At 33.4% G+C, this 12,440-nt stretch overlaps 2 protein-coding genes across 2 annotated transcripts in view; one reads left to right on the forward strand and one right to left on the reverse strand.

The window, feature by feature from the left end:
* Window positions 1–3,634: 3,634 nt before the first annotated feature.
* LOC135955607 (uncharacterized) lies at window positions 3,635–4,356 on the forward strand. Its single transcript, XM_065505960.1, has 2 exons — window positions 3,635–3,666; window positions 3,954–4,356. The coding sequence occupies exons 1-2, from the start codon at window positions 3,635–3,637 to the stop codon at window positions 4,354–4,356; spliced, it is 435 nt and encodes a 144-aa protein (XP_065362032.1).
* A 1,028-nt stretch (window positions 4,357–5,384) lies between these two features.
* The window catches only part of kug (kugelei), a 733,937-nt gene continuing 726,881 nt past the window's right edge, over window positions 5,385–12,440 (reverse strand). Inside the window, exon 22 of the mRNA XM_065505961.1 lies at window positions 5,385–5,613. Coding sequence (XP_065362033.1) covers window positions 5,477–5,613 — 137 coding nt within the window. The 3' untranslated portion in view covers window positions 5,385–5,476. The remainder of the gene's footprint in view (window positions 5,614–12,440) is intronic.

A 12,440-nucleotide genomic window follows, 5' to 3' on the forward strand; every position in this document is an offset into this window, starting at 1 on the left:
CTACACTGAAATACTATCAAACACACAAAGGGGAAAATATATTTGACTTGTGGTCACATTTATGGTAATATTTGTTCTAAATAATTATTAAATAAAGCTGCAAAACAACTTTTATTTCTTTCATCAATAAAAAAGAAATTTCTAGAACGTAAAATATTACAAGATTTTGCTTTACATTTGAAAGAGTTATGAAATTTCAGTACTTTTATTAAAGCGTCAAATATTTTATGTTTCTAGTTTGAACAGAAAATATGTTTGCACTGCAAACAAGAAAACAGCTGTATTTGGTCAAACAAATTTATTTGCCAATATGAAAACATTCTTGTAATGTGACCAATGTGTGACCACTAAACAGTAAATATTTTCCTGCATTTTTGGTATTTTTTTATTTGATCTTGCAATTCATTTGCAAGATCAAACAGCGTCAAATAACAGCTGTTGCATCATGTGTTATCGCAAAAGTAGTGTTGCTATATCTTAAATTAAAAATCGATAAATAATGAAAACAAATCGCGAAAAGAACACAAGCTTGAACAATTTAATAATATAATTATTAAATGTTTATTTATTAAATTATATAACTATTACAATTCATAATTGAATGGAAATGTAATCATGTTTTATACTTGAAAAATTTTTGAAATATTACATATTTTACAAACAAAAAACATATGGCTTTAATTTATGTTTCCTTTTTACTGGAGAATGCTATTGAAATAAAGTGTAATACAACTGTAATTCAATTGCTTGACTATAACTCAAGACTTGAATTACACTTGCTATCAACTTGAATTCCAGTAAAAATGCTTATTGGTTTTTTAATACATATTCTTCTTCTGCAGTAAAAAAAAATTAAACAGATCATACTGTTTAAGAATTATTTTTTAATTACAATCAATTCATACTATTTATGTATGTATAAAAAATTTTCTTTGATTTTAAATTCAATCTGTATAAAATTTCAGTTAATATTCCATATGTACATATGAGCAATTTTAAATTTTGAAAATAGACAAACTCCATGTATAAATAAAAAATAATCAAACATCAGACTATGTTAAACGTATAAAAATATAAATCGCATAAAATTGCAAAAATCGCAACATAGACTTCATGTCTTCAATTAGTTTTTCTCCCAGTATGTCATCCTATGCTGAATGACTTTTATGTGAAGAAGAAGACTTCATTTATTGATGCAATTATTTAGTGAAAATAATTTAAATAACAAATATTCAAGAAATATTGAATATGTATTTATGTTTAAAAAAAAATAGTGAATTTGTGTCTTTAATTTAGTACGAAAAATATTTAAATAATCTCCTCTTATTTTTCCGCCATGCTGAGCAAATAATTTTTTATTTTATAGTGTGACCACACGGCAAATATATTTACTGATTCTTTTTCGCAGCAGTTTGGTCAAACAAAAAGTGAAAAATTAAATTCAATATATGATAACAAAATTCAATAAATCTCTAATAAAATGATTACTTTACAATTCGAAATAAGTGCTTTAACCTTAAAAATATTTGCAAGATCAAATTATATATTTTTTAGGTATTTATGTAGCTAGTGGTCACACTTTGTTCACATTAAGAAAATATTTTGTTTGCCGACAAATAATTTTGTTTGACTAAAATCATCTGTTTTGTTGTTTGCTCTAAATTTTATTTGTGGTCAGATTCAGGCAATGAAATATTTGACGATAAACGTCAAATATTAGCTGTGTGTGACCGTACCTTTACAGTCATTACGATATATTGCTAAGAAACAATATTTACATATTGAATCAAAGCTAGAAAAGAATAAGAGACTTATGGAAGTTTATAGTGATATATTGAATGAATATATTTCACTTGGTCACATGAGAAAATCAAGTTCTCAAGAAATTTATAATGATGGAAAGTTCTTTTCCTATATTTACCACATCATGCCGTTTTTAGACCCGAAAGTGTCGTTTTTAACGGATCACAAAAAACGAAAGGTTCATTTTCTTTGAATGACGTTCTCCACGTCTGACCAACATTACAAGCAGATCTAATTACGATCATTTTAAATTGGAGTTTATATAATTATGTCTTCAATGGGGACATTGAAAAAATATATCGCCAAATATTAATTCATGAATCTGATCGTCCGTATCAAAGGATATTGTTTAGAAGAACTAGTTCTAGTCCAATTGAAGATTTTGAATTAAAAACTTGCCACAATTCTTTTACAAGAATTGTTGCAAGATGGGGTTGGCTGGGATGAAAGTGTTAAACCGCAATTTCTTGCCAAGTGGAACATTTTTACTGATAGTTTTCCTATTATCGAATCCATTACAATTCCTAGGTGGATCAACTACCATCCGCAACACAATATCCAAATCCACGGATTCTGTGACGCCTCAGAGCAGGCTTATTGCGCTACATTATATGTTCTGTCAGAAAACTCCGGCGTTAGATACTCACATCTATTAGCATCGAAAAGCAAAGTTGCTTGCAACGAATAAGTTTACCTCGTATTGAGCTACTTTCTAAGCTTGTAAGGCAAACAGTTTTAAATTTCCCTTTCAATAGTCCTACACTTTACTTATGGTCTGATTCAACAATTGTGCTTGCCTGGCTACAAAAACCTCCAGCAGTTTGGAAAACGTACGTAGCAAATAGGACTACTCAAATTATTGAAAATGTTGGTAATGCCATCTGGTATCACGTTCCAACAGATCACAATCCAGCTGATCTTGGCACACGCGGTTTTAATGCAACCAGAAACAAAAGTCCAAAGTCTTAGTATCCAAGTTTGACTCTCAGTCATGCTGAACTTAATGCATCTAAAATTATGTTAATAAAATTAACTCAAAAGACTTACTACACTAGTGAATATCATCAACTCTTAGACTCAAAATCTATTTCAAGGAAAAGTTATCTAATTACTTTAAATCCATTTCTGGATTCTACCGGAGTAATGCGAGTTAACGGTAGATTAGCAAATTCATAATTGACCTATGATGAAAGGTATCCAATAATTATACCAAACTCGTCCAATTTCTGTTAAATATTTCTCGATTTTACTCACAAGACTTTAATGCATGCTGACATTTCTCTTATGATGAATGCATTACGAAGCCAGTTCTATATCCCTGGACTTAAAAGAGCAGTAAAGAAATGTGTTCATCATTGTTTAATATGCCTTCGTTATAAGCAGCAAGTCAAGTCCCAGATTATGGCTGCTCTTCCCATAGAAAGATGTTCATTCTCTTTACCTTTTACATATACTGGGGTCGATTTCGCTGGCCCATTTCAAATAAAGTCAGGAAATGTTCGAAATTCTCTGGAGTAAAGAGTTTTAAGTTACACTTCAGAATGGTAACTGGAGCTCAAAAGTTCAATTTTGAAGAGTTCTCAACTCTTCTGGCTCGAATCGAGAGTGTGCTCAACTCCAGGCCCATATCCCTAATGTCTGAGGACCACGAAGATCTTCAAGATCTAACTCCAGGGCACTTTCTAAGAGGAGCTCCATTATTATTCGCTCCAGAACTACCTGCAGACAGCATTTCTATTATTAACAGATGGGAGCGGCTCAAGGCTTTCCATCATCGTTTCAGTCAACGATGGAAAACTGAATATCTCCATGAGCTTCACAAGCGTTATAAATGGAAACATCCACAACGAAATCTACAGAAAGGTGATTTCGTCATTATCAAAGACGAGCTCCTCCCACCATGTGAATGGAAAATGGGAAGAATTGAAGAAGTTCATTTAGGAATATATAAGCGCGTCCGCGTTGCTGACATTCGAACAGCATCTGGTACCGTTACTAGACCAGCAGTAAAACTTTGAATGCTTCCGTTATGTGATAAGTCAGTAGATTGACTAGAGTTATGTTTCCTAAATGTTATGTCAAAATTGTCCAAATTTTTGTTTGTGAATCCATTTCTGCTGATTATTTTCCATTTTATTTATATTTAGCAGATGGATCATCTTCAATCGACCGAATTGTGCCTCGTGTGCTTCCGCTACCACCAAGCGGAATTGCAAGCAATTCAAGAGGATGACACTGCGGCAGCGTCAGTATGTGGTACGGGTACATCGCTACTGCACCAACTGCTTTGCACGTACGCATTTGGTAGGAGGGTGCATTTCCACGGACGGCTGTCAAATTTGTGGCGACTTGCACCATACTATGTTGCATCCTCAAAGTGTGCGAGACAGGCTTTCTCAACCGCAAACCCAACAACAACAACCTCTGCGCCAACGGCGTCAACAACAACAACCTCTACGCCAACGGCTACAGCAACCTCAGCGTCAACGGCGCCAACAACAACAGAAGCCTCAGCGTCAACGACGCCAACCACAACAGCAGCATGGTCAATGACGTCTTCAACATCAACATACGGCCGACGCGACTCCAAATGCCCAAGGACTGGTACAGCAAATCGTTTCGGTCCTAGATCAATTAACTGGGGCCCATAACATTGCACCAGTGCAAGGGGGCCGCCATGTCGAGGATCGATCATCAAATCAGGGTGACAACCCTTTGATCGACCTCGACTGAGTCGCATCGGCCAATAATTCAGCGGCCGTGTTAAAACGGCCTAAGCCGGCAACGACGAAGAAAAACATAGACGTCGACTAACATCAAACTAAACAAATCTACAAAACATCATCAACACATAAATTTAATAATTAAAAAAGTTATTAAAATAAACATACAACAAAAAACATTTATATTAAATAAAAAAAAAACATTCACAAACATTTAAATAAAACCAGTTTTTACACAAACAACAAACATTTAAAAACAAGAAAAGTGAACTTTACACATCACAAACATCAACGTTTAAACAAGATTACAATATAAACCACACAAAACCACAAGAATAAATAAATTTGAATTCAATTTAAAACCAACAAAAATTTACGTTTGTTTTTTATAATTAATTGCACACACAATAAGTAAGTACACTCCAATTTCCTTTGAGTAGTCACCATCATTATAAAACTGTATTCATTTATTACAATTCCTGTAATAAATTATTAATTATCTACTTTGGTCTCTCCAAATAGATACAACAAATCCAACTTTCGGTTTGGAAATTGTTTCATTAAAATCGGCCCAAAAATATATAACATTTCGCTATCTTTTCATTAGAAATTCCAAATATTGAAAAATTTGACCTTTGACCTCACGATTTAAAGGTTATCGTTTTCCGTTTTTAGAAAAACTTTCAGACCATATTTAAAATTACAAGAACTATAATATTATGAATAGGTTTTACTTAAAATTTATAACAGTAAGGAAATTGGGCTCATTTCGAGTTTTGCATTTCACCTACTCACTTATTACTTAATATCTGATATAAACGGTTATGTTAGAAATAAAAGTAAAAAAAACAATCCAAATTTTATTAAAATATTTACTCGTATTTATATTTATTTTTAAGGTACTACATATAGTAAAAGAGGAAAAATGGAAAACTAGTTGATATTTAAAGTCAATCTGGTATAGTCGACGTTTCCCTTCTCTTAGGCAAGAATTCTTCGAGTTCTGAGTCTTCGATTTCACAAAGGTGTACGGAAATATTGCTGCTATAAGGGCTTTTGTTGCACAAGAATACCTCTTCGGAATTTACTGAAAAAATAAAAATGTATATGTATTATTAAAAATATTAATAAAAAGTTTATATAACAGTAACATTTTCTTATTCTTGAACAAATTACGAAAAGTTTAAAATAAATAAAAAAAAAACCAAATCAAGCTATTTATAAAATAATTCACGTTATGAAAATTTCGTGTCAAAAGACGTATTTGCTTAAAATAAATGGACTTTCATTAAACGCTTCCTATCTTTAAAGTTAAATAAAACAAAGTGTGTGAGGGATATCATCGACATTTTTTATTCGTTTGAAAGGCCTATCGATGCCATTAAGTATGGAATATAACATCGTGCATTCCAAGTTTTCATGACTGGCACACAAATCAGGCTGAATTTGATGGGTTTTGTTGACTTTTAGGGCCGTTATGGTTTGTTGCTCATTCGCATAGACCTGCGACTAACGTCTAACGGAGTCAACTCGCACGATACCGGTGGTCAGTTAACATCAGCTCTTCATGAGATGACCATGTGACATGAGCTATGCGGTACGTAGAGCCATCCTGTTTAAACCACATGTTATTGTCCATATCATCCAATTCAGGCAAAATAATTTTGTAATTATCGACTAAACCCCTCGTCGCTTTAGTCGATAATTACGCGTTGCAACGTCTTTTTTAATATGGACCAACGACGCACAGTACTCTGCTTCATAGACAAAAGTCAAAAATAAATTTTTCTTCTAAATCCAAAATTTATTGAGAGAACGCTCTAAAGTCAGAAAATTTTTCGGGGAAACGAAAGTTTTTGAAACAAAATTTTTTTGCTTTAATATTTTAAATAAATATGTATAAATTAATTTTTATATTTTTACAAGATTCTAAGTTTATTAAGTTCAAATTATATTTCCATTTAGTTTATAAGTTTATTAGTGCAAATTATATTTTTATTATTTTATAAGTTTATTAAGTGCAAATTCAGTGTTTGATTTGTCTTGAGTGCTGGCTACAGACTGACTTAAATACAATAATATAAAACTAAAGCAAGCTTATTGTTCCCATTTATTTTGATGACAATGCACCTCGTGTGGGGAATAAGGTTACACAATGTGCTGGGAAACAAATGAATTTATTGCCAGACATGTCGTCAGCAATTTAAAACATTAAGGCGACACTTAAGATGTGCCAACGTTAACGCCTCCCCCACTTAAGTGAGAGCCGTCCTCGGTTCTCCTAAAGCTATTAATGTTGGCTTGAATGGCATGATCTTGGCGCTCTTTCATTTGTCTAATGCGTACATTGGAAATTAAACAATAGGTTAGAAGAATTAAAATTACTATCAACACAGAGACGGTTGGTTTGCCTAAGACCTCTTTAATAAAATTCAGATTTTGGATACCCAACTTTTGGAGATATGGGAGGCTTAATATTTCTTGATAACCAGTGACATTAAGAACTGCCGAAGTTGGTATTTTCTCCACATTTTGTTTCAGATTTTTATAAATGGACCCATTAATTTGAATCTCATCATCAAATATGAGTAAGAAGGTTCCAGTGATAGTCTTTACTGAAGTTTCATTATCTTTGATTTCGGCGGTGTCATCGTTGACTACGACCAGTGGACCAAGGTGACTGGGTTGAGTGCTGCAGCAGTGATGTTAACCGTACGGTAATTACCGTATTGTACGGTAATTTAGTCCTCCGTACGGTAGGCAGGTAATTTCTACATTTGTACGGTAATTTTAAAAAGTTTAAATTTTTATGAATTATATCGCAAAATTTATATTTCCATAATGTGTCTACATATGATATACATACATATTTCTCATTAAAATAATAATAAAATTTTGAGGATGATGATAACCAACTACCGCAAGTCTTTCAGGTATGGATATAAATACAAACAACCCAGCAAAAACTTCGCTTACAAAGCTACTTAAGTAATGTCTTTTTTAATAACTTATTTTTTAAGTATACTGTTTTTGTTTTTTAGACTTTACTATAAAATAAACAAAGAAAACAAAAAAACTGTTACTTTTTTTTAATTTGCCCATTTTTTTATTGCATGTTAATTTTTAGAAAAACAGAAAAGAATATTGCATTACTGTGTGAAAACCATTATTTGACGCACAATAAAATAACTAAGCAGTGGTGTAGTGAGTACAACAACAGACTAGCAAACGGATGGTTGATGGTTCGACTCTTGGCTGCGACTTATTTTTTTTTTTATTTTTTGTTTGCAAATACAAAATTCTATAAATAACTCTACTAACAAAACAACTTATTTCCGGCCAAAATATAAAGGATTACTTTTGGGACATCGCGAACAAAAATAATGACTTCTTTCAGTAGAAAAATAAGTAGTCGAATCGTCAAATTCCCCTTATTTTTCGGCTTATTTGTAAGTAAAGTTTTTGCTGGGAAATTAGTATTTGAAACTGTTGCAAACATTTTTTTAATCAAATCAAATGCAATCATTAAAAACATTGACGTAATAAATCCCCAATTGTTCGATACCAATATTTCTGTAATATTAAAATATCCTTTAGTTTTGCATTTCCCAGAAAGATTGAAATATAAAAAATTGTCTAAAAGACGGCATACAAAATAATAGTTTGTGTTTTCTTAGTGGTATAATAAAAAAAACGTATAACGGCCATTTTCACAATGTACGATTATCTCATTTTAACCGGAAAATTAACTAACTGTCGGTTTGTTTAACGGGGACCATTTAACCAACGGTTACCGATTTACGTTTCACCATCATTTGGTTACTTAACCAATGCATTCAGTAGAAAGTATGGCAATAATGCATACATTTGTTTACGAAAAATAGTGTAATGAAAGATTGAAATATAAAAAATTGTCTAAAAGACGGCATACAAAATAATAGTTTGTGTTTTCTTAGTGGTATAATAAAAAAAACGTAAAAAACTCAAAAATATTAAGGTACCTAACTATAAAATTTACAGAACAAACTGAAGTCTCTATCTTTTCAAATATTTTTTTTGGAATAATTTCTTCTTGCAATTCATGTGTTCTTACTAATTTTTGAATGCTGAACATGAATTTTACATTTTTCAATCATTTAAAAAAATGAATTACCATGGAAATATTTTACCTTTTTGTTTTTGGAAAATATAATTTCCATGGCATAACAATTAATGGTTAAAGTTGGAGTTTGCTTAAAAAGTGTCTACTTTTTTTTATATTTTATATTATGTTGTATTATTAGCCGTTATCTAAATAAATCACATTAAAAACTGACAGATGGCATAAATGAAATCAAAATAATTTAATTCTATTAAAATGCAAAATCCTCTATCTTATCACATCTTTTGAATTGAATATTTTGAGAAGAAAATAAATAAATAAATAATGCAAAATTTTAAAAACAAATTATATGTGAGATTCAGTAGTTGCTTTAAAATAATAATTGTAGCATACCGAATTTTAATAACTCAAGTAATACGCGAAAAAAAATTTTTTGGGCTTTCCTGAAAAGTTGTGTTTTTAAGATAGAGTTTTGAATATAGGCCCTCGATATATTGAATTATAAAAATAAACCTGTTTCAATAAGAAAATATTATTATTTTTGTACAAAACTTTGCATACGGTAATTTTACTTAAAAAACGGTAATTTTTTTAGGGCTGTACGGTAATCGAAATTAAAAAGTTAACATCACTGTGCTGCAGTGTGCTATACCACCCGAATGGAGCTCTACAAAACGTTGTCGTGAGTGTAGCGCTGCAGTTTCCGATTGAGAGTATTTCATTTCCACAATCGGCCACATTGTTATTTTTGCCGAGATGCAAAATCATTCCATTATGTTGAACAGGGAATAAGCTTACTTTCTTACATTCTAGTCTAGGCTTAGGATACTTAATTATAAAATGAATAAAATTATTATCTAAAAGGACCTTAACATATGACACTTCCATTAGATCAGATACAGTGATATTTTTAGAGTGCTTGTTTACAATATTTTTTAAATCATTAGAATCCAAAATTGCAGGGTTAATTATTCTTATCTTTGCAAGGGTGACAGAATGCCACAATTGCCCTAATTCGAGTAACGTCCGAGACCAAAATTTTCACCATATGGGATAAAGGAAAATGTTCTGTAAGGTGCCTCGTCTCATCGGCTATTTCAGAGTACATTGTCAAATTTGTAGTATGTCGTAAGTAGTCAAAATCTTTCCATATAACTACGTCCCCGTCCATAATGGGAATGTAATTCGAGTTAGAGTAGTCCATTAATTTTGCAACCACCATCCGGAGTGGAAGTACTATGAGTAAAATCCTATAGAAAAAAAACAAAACAAAAAAGTTGATTTTTCCTATCATAGGTTGTCCTTATGGACCACCCTCCCTTTAATAAGAACTGTAGTTCCCAAGTCTGCCTCCACCTTCTCTTCCGTATACAAAGGTGTTAATTTGTTCCCTAATCTCTTATTATTCTTCACAAGCACACATTCCCCAACTTCAAAGGTCCTATTTCGTCTGGAGGGGTTGTCCCTATCAAGTTTGGTTCGTTGAGCTTTTGGTCCGTAGAGAAAATATCGATATGAAGCATTTCCCCTGTGTAAGATGGTATTGGGGTCGCTCCCATCTCTTGTTTGCGTAGATGGCTATCGTATTTGGCTTTGTTACAGATCTTACAGTTTGTCACGATTTCGGCTGCCAACTTAGCCATTTTTGGGAAATAATTGTCATCAAGAATCTGTTTTACATTTTCCTGCGCTGCTCTGTGAGCACGATTATGTTCGGCATTAACTATCTCGATCTGTTAATTTTTATCAAAAATATCCAATACCATTTTTCTGCAGTGCCAAAATTTGGTTGCTGGAAAGTCCTGGAAATCATGGTTATCGGTCTACCTCCTTGTGATAGGACTGCCCCCAAACCCAAGGAGGAAGCATCCGTCGTTAGATCAAAAGGCTTCTTAAAGTCTGGGTAGAGTAACATGACTTCCTCTGAGGATAGTATCTCCCTCAATTTGTCAAAAGCTTGAACTTGGCTTTCATTGAAGTTTACCTTAATCTTTTTTGACTGGTGGGCGCTTACCTTGCCGTTTTCACCCTTCAGAATATCGGTAAGCGGTTTTGCTATCGAAGCAAAATCTCTAATGAAGCATCTATAATAGCTTGCGAGTCAAAAAAAAAGATCTAACATTGAACAGTGTTTTTGGCTGTTCATAATTGCGAATTGCATTCACCTTATCGGGACTTGTTGTAAAGCCACCTCTGGACACCACAAAGCCGAGATATTCGACACTTTCTTTAAAAAAGTGCGATTTCTCACGAGAGACTCTCATATTTGCCTCATACAGTTTACTCAATACCCATGCTATGTGAATAATATGATCATCTTCGCTGTCCGAGAAAATAATTACGTCGTCAATGTAAACATAGCATGATTTTCCCATCTGCTCCCTCAATACATCATCAATGGGAGCCTGCAGAATTCATATTTTCCATTTCCGATCGAGAAAGCCGTTTTCTCCCTATCCCTTTCTGCAAGAGTTATTTGGTGAAAACCTGATTTTAGATCAAGCGTTGTAAAAAACTTCGCTTTACCCAAGTTTGACAAAATCGATGCCACATCGGGGATGGGGTATTTATCATCAATAGTTTTTTTTATTTAGTTTCCTAAAATCAATGACGAGCCGTTTCAGAGCGTTTCCGCGATCGTCCTTGCCCTTCTTATCGACGACCCAGATAGGATTGTTATAAGGGGACCTAGAAGGTCTGATTATGCCATTTTCCAGCAAATTACGTATCTCCGAGTTAACAAAGTCAGCCACACCCATTGGGTAAGGGTAGAGTCTTGAATAAACCGGGTCGTTAGTCTCGGTTCGGATAGTGGCGATTATGTTAGTGTTGAAAGGTAGGGATTCATTAGGGTTTGCAAAAACTCCTAATGAACTCTTCATCATATTTCGAAATTTCGTAAGGACTGTGTGGGGTACTACTATGTCCTCTACCTGTGTGAAATTCACATTTGCACACTTTAAAAATTTTATTTTCTCCGAACCGTTTTTAGTTTGGAGTTCCTATGCCAACGCCAGGGCTGAAGATAGATCGTTCGGACGAGCCGAGAAAAGTACGTCACTTAACCCTTTTTTTGTTCCGGATATGAATACGCGAAGCGCGTCCATTCTGTATTTTTCGTTAATAATTGCTGCAGTGGCCTTATCATATGTCATGATAGTTTTATTTGTCAGTAAAGTCAATTTTTTTTCAACTTCATCATAAAACTGCAAAAGGGTCATGTTCCCTTGCCGGAGAATCGAAAGCTCCTGCTCAATCAAATAAATCGGCCGTTTGTCCGAATACGTAAAGTCAAGCCGATAAATGATTGCTTTGAAGTTTAGAACTGTGTTAAAGGAGGACAATACCATATCGGCCGGTCCTTTTATCTTGTTCCTAATTATGGCTGTGGCCTGATAATGTTTGGAACTGCCTTCAAATTTTTCAAAAACTTTGTACGCGGTTTGCGCCGCTTGGCGCCATGAAACGTACGTTTCTTGTTTACCCTCGAAGTCAGGCAGAGACTTTACTATGTCAAGCGGTTCGTCACACTGTCGCCTGATATTATTTCTATGTCCCTGTAAGTTTCAACGTCGGGGGTCTGAACAACACACTCATTGAATTTTTTATGAAGATCTTCAATCTTGTTTATAGCAACTTCCACCATTGCCCTCAATTGTTCCGGTGTTACAGCCATTGCTTTGCTTTCCCACCAATTAGCTTCCCCTAAATATCTTATATTCTCTCTCCTATCAACTTCTATAAACGCAGGCACCTGATTTACTGCCCTTACAAAGATTTATATAAAAAGTATTTATTTTTTTGCAAGCACA

This window comes from Calliphora vicina, chromosome 3 (assembly GCF_958450345.1).
Source record: "Calliphora vicina chromosome 3, idCalVici1.1, whole genome shotgun sequence".
Lineage (NCBI taxonomy): Eukaryota > Metazoa > Arthropoda > Insecta > Diptera > Calliphoridae > Calliphora > Calliphora vicina.

Excerpts from the sequence above, each read along its gene's own strand:
- LOC135955607 (XM_065505960.1), top strand. The coding sequence starts at position 3,635 with ATGGAAACATCCACAACGAAATCTACAGAAAG. Across the intron at positions 3,667-3,953 it reads ACAACGAAATCTACAGAAAG|ATGGATCATCTTCAATCGAC; the intron begins GTGATTTCGTCA and ends TATATTTAGCAG.